At 40.0% G+C, this 10,936-nt stretch overlaps 1 protein-coding gene across 1 annotated transcript; it reads left to right on the plus strand.

Moving 5' to 3' along the window:
• The first annotated feature begins 209 nt into the window (after positions 1-209).
• On the plus strand, positions 210-10,584 carry STEAP1 (STEAP family member 1). The gene is made up of 5 exons (XM_064703292.1): positions 210-335; positions 3,338-3,442; positions 4,234-4,746; positions 6,209-6,373; positions 7,957-10,584. Exons 2-5 carry the CDS (start codon positions 3,350-3,352, stop codon positions 8,212-8,214), a joined length of 1,029 nt encoding a protein of 342 aa, XP_064559362.1. The 5' UTR covers positions 210-335; positions 3,338-3,349; the 3' UTR covers positions 8,215-10,584.
• The last annotated feature ends 352 nt before the right edge of the window (positions 10,585-10,936 follow it).

Here is a 10,936-nt window from a genome sequence, read left to right on the forward strand (position 1 = left end):
AATCCCCTCCGGGAGGCCGCGCTGTCCCGCCGCCGCTCGGGCCGGGGCACGGCTCACGGCTCACACCGGCCGGGCGGAGGGGAGCGGGATGGGCGCGGAAGGCGGGGCCGGGAGGGGAGGTGGAGGCTGCGGCCGGTCTCCCCCGCCTCTCATCTCCTCAGAGTCCGGCAGTCGCTCCGCTGTTGACCCGAGGCCGCCTTCCCCTCCGAGCGACGCCGCCGGGCGCTGCCCGCCGCGGACCGAGCCGAGCGGGGCCGCCGCTGCCGCCGTCACCCGCGGCGGGACCTGCGGCGGGAAGGAGAGGCCGGGCTGCCGGGCCGGGCTGCCGGGCCGAGGTGAGTGAGCCCGGGGGCGGACAGGGGCCGGCCGTGCCCGCAGCCGCCGCGGAGGTGTCCGTCCCTGTGCGCCCGCCCGGCCGGGCTGCGGCGCGCTCCGAACCGGGCCCCGCCCGCCACGCGGCCGGGCCGGGCCGGGCCGGGCCAGGCGGGGAAGCCCCGGCCGGCTCGGGCTCCCTGTGGCGGAGTGCCCCGGGCTCGTTCTGGCCCAGGAGAGCGCTGAGCGACGCTCTCCGGCTCCCAGCCGCTGGGCTTTCATTCAGTTTTCCACCGAGCTCAGCAGAATTTCTGAAGAGCGGGGAAAGTTCTGAGCTCGCGTGCCGAGTGCCTGCAGCGTCCTGCGCGGTGCAGCGGGCACTTGGAAAGCGAGACGCTCATGCCCAGCAGTTTCATGCTGTAGTATTCCGATAGTGCCGAGAGAGCGGCGCAGGCACTGTCCCGCACCCCTTCCATCACCTCCTCGTTATTATCAAAGCCTGTCTATTTTATCAACTTTTTCTTTTTTCGTGAAACCAGCCCTGAAACTCCTTACTCATGAAAACGTCCCAGTGACTTGGGATGATGTTTTCCCGGGATCATGTCTGCACAGTGTGGATCCCTGGTGGTTCAGCGTTACAATGAGCATGCTGTCCTGGTACAAAATTCAGTACCGTACTCACAGCGCTGGAAACTCGGCTTTCTGCAGCAGGACGCCCTCCACCCTCGTTGACAGCTGCATCCCAGAGCAGAAGGGATGTGCACTGAGGATAGATGTTAATATAACTGTTTCCTTTCATAGCAGTTCTGAGTTAGATGACTAACTCTGTCTCTTGCTGGATTTCAAAAAGAAATATAGGCTAGATGAATTCTTTCTGGCAATTTGTCAGGCACTGAATAGTGAATTGTAGGTGCTCTTCTTCTAGGGTTTTCAAAGGCTATTACTGTGCTTTGTTACTGGGAAATAATTTCGTATTAACTGGTATCAGAATCCAAGTGGAATATGATGGTGTGACACTTGAGTTTTCCTTGCATGCAGTTGTATGGCTGAAACCCATAGTTCCCTGGATGAGCACATGCATTCATTCACACACACTTTCTTTTTTCTTTCTGTCTTCTTTTCTGCTGCATAAAACTTTAATGCTGTATTTAACATTGTATTAAACGTTGTATCCCAAAAGAGCCAATAAGGATTTAGGATTAGCAGCTGGCATTCTAGCTCATGGGTTGCTTTTGTTCACATCATGGCATCATTTATTACATCCTCATCAATATTAACCTTTAACTGGAAACTAATCATGGACTCTTTGTTTCTAAATTTTCTGAATGAAGAATGATAGGAGAATGAGAACTGGGTGAATCAGGCTTTTCCATACAAAGATTCCCAAAGTATATTATGCTTTTGGACCTCTAAGACAGTGTGGTAGCCAGAAGGTAGGCCTGAAAGACCTTCATCTTATGAGTTCCTTATAAATAGATGTGGAGTTCACTGTATTTGTTATTAGGTTTCTACGGGTAAGTTCACCCTAATAAGTTCTATTTGTAAACTGTTCTTTGAATTGTAACAGCTAGAAATAATGTGTATTGAAACATGTAGAAGCAGAAATTCTAAAATCTGAAGCTTTGTGAAGATACATGATACCCCAAAACTTTTGATAAAATCACCAGGACTAGCCCTAGGAATAGGGGGAAAAGCCAGAAGTGTGCCTTCATAAGTCCATGCTTTCTTGTGTGGAGGATATACAAAGGATAACCTTTTTCTACACCATTAGCTGGTGTAGGAATGGCTTAACAGCCTGACCTTCAAACAGAACTCTTGTTGACCCTCCTCTGCAACACTTGTCTGAAAGGTTATGCTCAAAGGGAGAGCTGACTACCAGGAGGCAAAAATCTGAAGAGAAATGCTAAGGAAAAAAGCACTTCCAAAAAGAATACTTCAGCATCAGCTGCCTGGTGGCCTGGCAGAGAGCAGACCCTCACAGCAGACAGTAAAAGACTGTAAGACTCATCCACTGAAGGAAGCAGACACAGTAAAAGGAGAATTGTCAAAGTCTGATTTCTTCATATAATTTCCCAAAAGATTTATGGATATAAAAGAATCAGTAGTTAGAAAAACAGTTCAATATCTAGTAATTCAGCTGTTCAATAGGAAAGTACATGGAGGAGCCACCTAGTAATTTTCTTAAAGGTTGTCACAGTCACCCTGTGGTGTGGCACTCAGCGCTTCTAGCAGCGTGGTGCCAGGGCCTCTCCTCCTGCAGTGTGCAACAGTGTGACACACACCTGGCAAGTCCTTGTTGCAAGGTCCTTGCAGGCCCTGTAGTTATTTAATGCTCTTCAAAATACCGTCTTTCCTGCTATCCTAGGATTTTCAGAAACATCTCCTTCAGTTTATCAGTTCTCTTCCTTTTTTCTTCTTTTTCTGCCATCTGGTTTTTTGTCATTCCTAATAGCTTAGATCCTTTTCTGCTGCTACTTGTGGTGATGAGTATTGCCAAAATACCTGGGAACAGCATGAGCAAAGCTACAAAGTTTCTTGACAATCTTGAATATAAAGCCCCAGAGTGACTGTCAGACCAATCCTAAACCCTAAAATATATTAGAAACCACATCTCCATGGGCTTCTTGAATCAGAAAGTCTCGTGAACTTAAAATCCATCTTCACAACATTTTACATGCTTTTTATGCAAGCTGTTTCAAATTAATTTGTGGTCATTTAAAAACTTGAATTAATGCATTAATTCCACTGGTGACAGGGATATTAGGCTTAAATATTATTCTTCTTTATTAATTTTGTTCTTAGATTTATTAATTAGATTTATGCTCTCTTTCATTCTCTGCTTTGCCCAGAAAATAAGCTGAGCTTTTTCCATTCTCAGAGGACAGACTTTCCTTTCCCTAGTTGACTGTGCCTTTTCCAGCAGATGTGTGGAGGACAAGGAAGAAAACAATTTGAGGGAAAATAGGCCTCAAAGTTCCAGTATGGCATTTCAAAACCTGTTTTACATCCTGTATTTGTTTTGCAGGGAGTTTCCACAATGGAGAAGAGGGAAGGTGGTAATGGTGCAATTGATCAGAATGCAGGTCAGAACATCATGCCAAGAAGAAATACAGGAAATCTTAACTACTTGGTAATGTTTCTGTAAAAAAGCAGCTCGTATGTCACAGAGAATATTGCAATCCTTGGTTCAATTTTGTCCAGAGACAGTGTTTACCATCACACTGGCATATCACAAATATTTCTGAAATGTTGTCACAATATTGATGTCGAGAGATAAAAGAGAGAGAACATCTCATTCAATTTAATCACAGTCCATGATAAAAAATAAACAAAGCTTGAGGCAGCTAAAAACTACATGAGGGTAGCTGCTAATTGTATCTTATCAGATGTGCAAAACTCCATAGAAATAATTTGGGATTTTTACACAGTAATATAAAATTTATCTTTGGGGGAATCTTCATGATAGCAACATTGCACTCCGGAAGTTTTCCACGTCACACAAAAAAAGATCCAGAAAAAAAATCCTTTAATCCTTCCTTGTGCATGGTATTTGGGCTACATCATTAAGTCTATAACTGAAATTTGGAATCTATAACTTATATAATAAGAAGCTGAAATGATGCTTCACATAATGTAATCCTTCCTTCCTTGCAGTATAGTTATCTTCCTGGAATGAAAATCTATTTTAAAATCACTGCAGATAATGAAGAATGGGAAATCTACACTACAAGTGTTTTACTGAAGTGCTGACTATGCTGTTTGAAATATTGTTTCCAAGTTACCTTGTCTTTAACAGTGCATATGTTTTGTATATGGTTCCACTGCAGTAAGTTGTAAAAATCATGATGGCAAATACTGTTGTTACAGAAGTTTCTAATCTTCTCTTGAACTCACTTTGTATTTCCATTCTGTCCGTTCCAGAATGTGGATATGCAGGTTGCCAATCCATCAGAAGCAGCTGCACTTTTTGATTTACATCAAGCACACCATTTTGGTGAGTTTGAATACCATTCAGAACAGCACTGCAAGCAGGATCTGTTCCCTAAGTGGCACTTGCCAATGAAGATAGCATCTGTGATCTCATTATTAACATTTATTTACACTTCCATCAGAGATGTCATATATCCTTTTATAACCAAAAAGGAAAACGTTTTCTATAAAATTCCAATCCTTGTCATAAACAAAGTTTTACCAGTGACTTCGATTACCCTTTTAGCACTAGTGTATTTACCAGGAATATTAGCTGCTAGTTTCCAGCTGTACTTTGGCACCAAGTATAAAAGGTTTCCCCAGTGGCTGGATAGATGGATGTTATCAAGGAAACAATTTGGACTTCTCAGTTTCTTCTTCGCTACATTGCACGCCTGCTATAGCCTGTGCTATCCAATGAGAAGATCATACAGATACAAGCTGCTGAACTGGGCATTCCAGCAGGTATGATGGGCACACGAACACCCTCCCTTCTGTATTCAGAAAATCCTTGCAAATCTGGATGGGGGAAAGCCATTTTCATTGCCTTTGTTTGATTTTTCAAGTGCATTCACAAACAGCACCGTTCAGGGATGGAACAGGACCTAGTTGCCAAAGTATGTAATAGAGTCAAGAGTCATCACAGCTTATTTAATATATATTAAATAAGTAATTTTCTTAATTTGGGATTTTCTTTTCCATCTGTAAGATGCAAAATTGTATCTCACAGGAACATTTAAGTCTTTGGCACACTATTAGTTTAGTGTAGATTTCTTCTCTGCACCAGTGAAATCTAGAAATAAAAACTGAGCACTGAACACAACATTTTTAGACTCCTTTGCCGCAGTGAAGGAGGGCTGAGCTAAATCACAGTAATCTGTATTTGCACAACTAAATTTGTGAATACTGATGGCTCACGTTTGGGCTCATACACACTACCTTGTTTGAAGATAGGATTTCAGTGATGCTTCTGATTCATGGTCAATAATTGGCTTGCAAAGCTCTCCAATATCCTCTGTAACCTGAGAGATCCTAATACTCAGCTATTTCCTTGGGTTTCATAAGTAATGCAGTATTAGGAATATTCCAATATAAGGTATAGACTGCAAATATATGTTTTATTACCCCTAAAGTCTTTATTATTAAAAATAATTAAAAGCACAATATGATGATGTCAGTAGATTCTTAAGGTTTTTGTAAACAGTCAAATTACTGTTGAAAACTCTGAAATCAGCCTTACTGGTAATCTGACTTGAATGGATTACTAGAAATTTCCTTGAGATTCCAGTCAAGATGCAGAAATTATCATACTTGGGGCATATTATGCCATGGTGATCACTAGCAGAATCAAAGTGCTATTGCAAGTAGTTGTAAGTAAGAGAAGTTTTGACATCAGTTAATTAAAATCACAGATGTACCAAGTTGTGTTCTTAAAAAAAAACACAACAGAAAAGAAAAACAGAAAAACACAGCAGAAAAGAAGACAGAAACAACTACCATGGCAGGATATTTTTATTAAGAAGTCCTGCTGAACTACCTCCCTGAAGTAGAGCTGTTAATATATTTCCTGTTGTTATAATCTCCCTGATATGGTATTTAACCATAGGTGGGGCTTTTTTCTTGTCAAAACCAAGATTTATCCTTGCTGTGAAGACAGGTTAAGAGGCCTCAGAATCAGGCCCTCCTGGGCCAAGACACTGATGAAATCTAGATGCTTCTCTCTAAAAGCTCACCTTTGTTCTGGATATACCAGTGAAGGCTTTGTCATCAGGAGTAAACAGCAGTTATATTCAAAGACATTTAAACAAACCAAAATACTGGTTTTCTTTGTTTATTTCATTAATATTATGGTGAAAACAGCAAAATTATATTTAACACAAACAACCAAGTGTGCCAGTCTGTAATTTTTATGGTGTTCTTTTGGCAGGTCAAACAAAAAAAAGAAAATGCCTGGATTGAACATGATGTTTGGAGAATGGAGATTTATGTGTCTCTAGGAATTCTGGGACTTGCTTTGCTGGCCCTGTTGGCAATAACATCAATTCCATCTGTCAGTCTCTCTTTGACCTGGAGAGAGTTCCACTACATTCAGGTGTGCATGAATGAATATCATTACTGCATGTTGTTAGTTCCATTTGTAGAACTGTGTGTTATCGGCTAAGGCCATTAGGAGTTAGAAATATCAAACACAAAGTTGGTGACACCGATGGAGAAGTTTGTTCCGTGCTCTTTGTTAACTGGTTTGTGAGAAATGTTCTTTCCATTACTCTTTCGTCAGCAGAACAGGCTGTTGTGTTCAGTGTATAAAATGGAAAGAAAAGACAACTCCATACCACTTTTTTTTCTCCTCCTGACTTTGTGACCAGCAGCAGTTGTCCGTTTGAGACCTTTTCTTAGCTCTGGTGCTGAAGTCATCTTCTAGGTATCTTTTCTCTCCAGAACGTCCCATCTCCTGCTGAATTTGGAGTAAGTGGCATTGAATCAGTCAGTGCTGTTCCCATATGGCACACACAGGGTATTCTGAAAGAGACATCTTAGAACAGATGCTGGATAATCAAATCCAGCCAGTCTCGACTTTGCTACAGCTGGGCTTGTTTCCTTAACCCGGGCATTTGGGTTGCTCTCAATTCCTTGTGTCATATGCAGTAATAATCAGGGTGGTTCTGCTGACATCAGTATGGTCACACTAAACTTAAGCAAGTGCTGGATCAGGCCCTCAAACACCAAAATCTGAAAATTTGGTAATCTACTAAGTACCTGGCATTTGAAAATTTGATTTCTATTTTAAAAGCAGATCTGAAGTGTATAATCACCAATTACTGATTTGATATTCTGCCCACTGTACGAAGTCTATAATTTGTAAGATAAGTGTACAGAGAACATGGAAAAGTCAGGAAGAAGTCTCCAAATGCATGACTGCTTTCACTGTTGAAAAACAATGGCGAAGAAACCCAGATGAGTAATCCTTCTGTGTTGGACTTACTTTATAAACAAATAACTTTATTACTTAAAAATCATGTTCTGTAGCAGAACAGTAGTTGGAAGCTGTAGCATTCAGCAGTTGGAAATACAGTGTTTGACTTCACTGATGAATACAAGATTATTAAGTGACAAGAAACTTAAAATTACTAGTAAATTTTTTTACTCCTGAATTTTGTAAACAAGCTAAGCCAAATTTACCTCTGTAAGTGAAATGAAAGACTTGAGTTTCCTGTAGTTTTGCAGGGCTTTTGCCATAGTACTAGACTTACTCGACTTTGTGATTTTAATTTAGCTTAAAATTTTTCTTTGCAAGCATTCAGTTAATCCGTTAATATACCAGTTTTGAACTCATGATGATGTATCACAGAATTAAAGTAATTTAGTATACAGATGTAAACTGAGATATTCAGGATTGAGCATGTTTCAGGAGTAACCTGCAATCTCTTATGTATTTTAGCTAAGTATTGTAGCATTACTTAAAAAATGTGCCTCTTCAATTTTCTTTTACACTGGCATAAAGGAGTACAGTTGGAGTCCTGACTTACAGTTGTTACCTTTTAGTTTAAAGGTTGCTTTTCTTTGACTTGAGCATGTTGGTCAAGGCCCATCCAGATTTCTGTATTTGCTTAACAGAGTACTTTTTTTGCCAAGTTGGGAAAAATAAATAGCTTGCTATTTTCTTTCTCTTTTCAGAGCAAGATGGGATATTTAGCCCTGCTGCTATGCACTGTTCATGCACTGGTGTTTGCTTGGAATAAGTGGGTTGATGCTAACCAGTTCATCTGGTACACACCACCTTCATTTATGGTTGCAGTTTTTCTTCCTCTTGTAGTTCTGCTGTGTAAATGCGTACTGCTCCTCCCGTGTTTTAGGAAGAGGATAAGAAAAATCAGAAGTGGTTGGGAAGCTAAGACACAAGCCAATCAAACCAGCATAACTTCCAGACTGTAGATCAAATATGGACATTTCCTCTTTATGGATCTAAATATTCTCAAAGCTATGAAATTTTCACTCATGAGCTCTGTTTTCACATTTGCTATAGATGTGTATTTCTCACCTTTTTTTTTCTTCAGGAGTATGAAATACTTGATGCAATTTTGTTGTTTTCAAAGACAGAAAAAGAAAAAATCTATTTTACACTTTAATCTATTCAGTGTTTTGGTATTTGATGATTTCTTTCTTCTGACTCACTGTTTTTAAAATCCAAGTGTTTCATTGTCTCAGTCCCAGTTCTTTTGTATGCAAAAGCAAACATAAATTATTTCTCCAGATGACCACAGAAGGTAAAAAAATGATTACCCTGCAGAGCCCAGGAATGCTTTCTGCTTCGCACAGCCATGTGTGTATCTTCACTAAATCTCAGAATTATAATGGGACAAAAAGTGGAGTATTTATCATTCCATTGCCTCTTAGCCACAGCAGCCTGTGTTTCATTCTGTAGAGTGGGGACCTTGGCATATGAGCCAGACAGAAACTGTGTACTCCTTCCAGGTCTTGAATGTACACAACTGAGCAAGCAGAATTACAGGGATCTTTACAAGGTAAATATCTACTGAGGCCTGGGCACAGTCTAAAAAAAGAGTTTTTAGACTCAGATTTCCATCTTATCCAGGACTAGGTGTGTCTCTGTTTACTTGAAACGATAAAACATTTCCCATTTTTTATGCCATGAACACATTCTTTTGTTTCTGATGCTGGAAATTTTCCATGCTTTTGACCTAAGCCTGCAGCCCTTGACATGTGCTAAACTTTATTTGTACAAATTATTCCAGTGGGATAAATCCATCAGGTAAATGTGTTTTTTTGTTTACCCTAGGGCCAACACAATTGTGTGACTGGAAGAAAAACATTAAAAATAGACATTTGGATCTTGCCAGTGATTTAGTGAGATTGTCATGTTAAATGGTTACCAACTGCATTTGCTTTTACAGAAATTTTCCTAATAACTTTAATAAGCTCATTAAATCCTACTTTCCTTACATTGCATAGGTCTGGCTGGAAGTTTTAAATGAATAATTCATTTGTTAGTATCTGTTTTGAAATATGTTATTCAGTAGTAAATATTTCTACTCGACATCAGGAACATTTCTGCCAGTCTGCCTGCAGGAGTTGACTAGGACATGGACTCTTGATGCCACCTATTGCTGGAATCCTCTGAATGAGAACTCTAATTGGTAATGGCTCTGGTACTAGAACAAGCAGGAAAAAAACATATACCTTAAAAAATGTAATACACGGTGCTAATGAATCTGTTGTCTCTTTCTGGACTTTTACATGGAGCATAAATAACAGACAAATTAAATAGCTACAGGGATATTACATTTTGTATTTTCTGGGTTGTTACCATTCAATTATTGCAACTTAAAAATTGGCCTTTTTAAATTTGCACATAATGTAATACTGTGAAAGTAACTGAGGACATGGTGACCTATGTAATATAAATTGAAATCTGTTTGATTATGTATCAAACCAGTAATGCATGACAGAGGCCAAAACCCTACAATACAGGAAGCTGGACTGCAGTGTTAGTCTAAGAAGTTTCTGGCAGAGTAGGAAAAGTATGGTGCCCAATGCATTTGCTTTTATATTTCCATGAATGAAATAAATATTTAATAAGCTCTATGCACTTGTTACAGAAGGTATTCCAAGACAGCATAACTTCATTCATTTCAACTAGTTAATATGGTTTGAATTGATAACATAAATTACAGGAGCAGACCAATTTCAAGATCGTCACATACTATCCAAACTGACCTTTTAAGCTCATCATTCAGCAAGGGACATTAAGCACACTTGAGACTTTTCTCTCTAGCTTTGCCCAGAGGCAAACCCAGAAGTGTCTTCTACGACATGAAATTTAAATACAGTCTACAAAAGCTATTCCAGAAATCACACATGACATCCAAACATTCAAGTGTGTTTTTCCCTACTGATTGTTTCAAGTAGGAGCCAGGTTTTCTGTGTCACATCTAGACATTTCTCTAGAAACTACCATCAAATGCTTATAGCCAGAACTTGAGACTTCATAGTGAGTCTCTTCTCTGCTTTCTGAGTCTTCAGTAAACTACATCTTAATAACTCACTTCCCAGTCTGCAGGCTGCTCAGGGAAGTGGTTGACTCACTATCCCTGGAGGTATTTAAAAGACGTAGATGTGGTGCTTAGGGACATGCTCTCATGGTAGGCTTGGCAGTGTTAGATTTATGGCTGGACTCAATGTAAATTATTCTATGATTTGCTTTTTAGGCATTCAGATACAACAGTGAGGAAGATCTATATAGGGCTAAGAAGAAAATGCTATTGACAGTATTTAATTTCTCAGTTTGTGGCAAACATGGTTTAGTTCAATATTGGTGAATCTAAGTTCATATGTACCTTTTAATTTATGTTTATGTACCTGTTTCAAATTCAGTGTATTAATCAGCCTATATACTATTACAATACATTAATTGAATGTGTGTGCACATTTTAGGCACTTACTTGTATAACACTAATTAGTTTTATAAAACTGTACATCATTAAATGCTTGAATGTATGCTGTATCTGCCATTGTGTCATATACATCCAGGGTCAAAGGGTAAAAAGGCACAGTACACTCTACAAGAGCTGCTGATAGAAACAGTCAAGGGAAACCATTTTTGTCATGCTACTGAAGAGCCTGGAGCCTCCAAAGG

This window comes from Zonotrichia leucophrys, chromosome 2 (assembly GCF_028769735.1).
Source record: "Zonotrichia leucophrys gambelii isolate GWCS_2022_RI chromosome 2, RI_Zleu_2.0, whole genome shotgun sequence".
In the NCBI taxonomy this organism is placed as follows: Eukaryota; Metazoa; Chordata; class Aves; order Passeriformes; family Passerellidae; genus Zonotrichia; species Zonotrichia leucophrys.

Excerpts from the sequence above, each read along its gene's own strand:
- STEAP1 (XM_064703292.1), top strand. The coding sequence starts at position 3,350 with ATGGAGAAGAGGGAAGGTGGTAATGGTGCAATTGATCAGAATGCAGGT. Across the intron at positions 3,443-4,233 it reads CAGGAAATCTTAACTACTTG|AATGTGGATATGCAGGTTGC; the intron begins GTAATGTTTCTG and ends TGTCCGTTCCAG. Across the intron at positions 4,747-6,208 it reads TGAACTGGGCATTCCAGCAG|GTCAAACAAAAAAAAGAAAA; the intron begins GTATGATGGGCA and ends TTCTTTTGGCAG.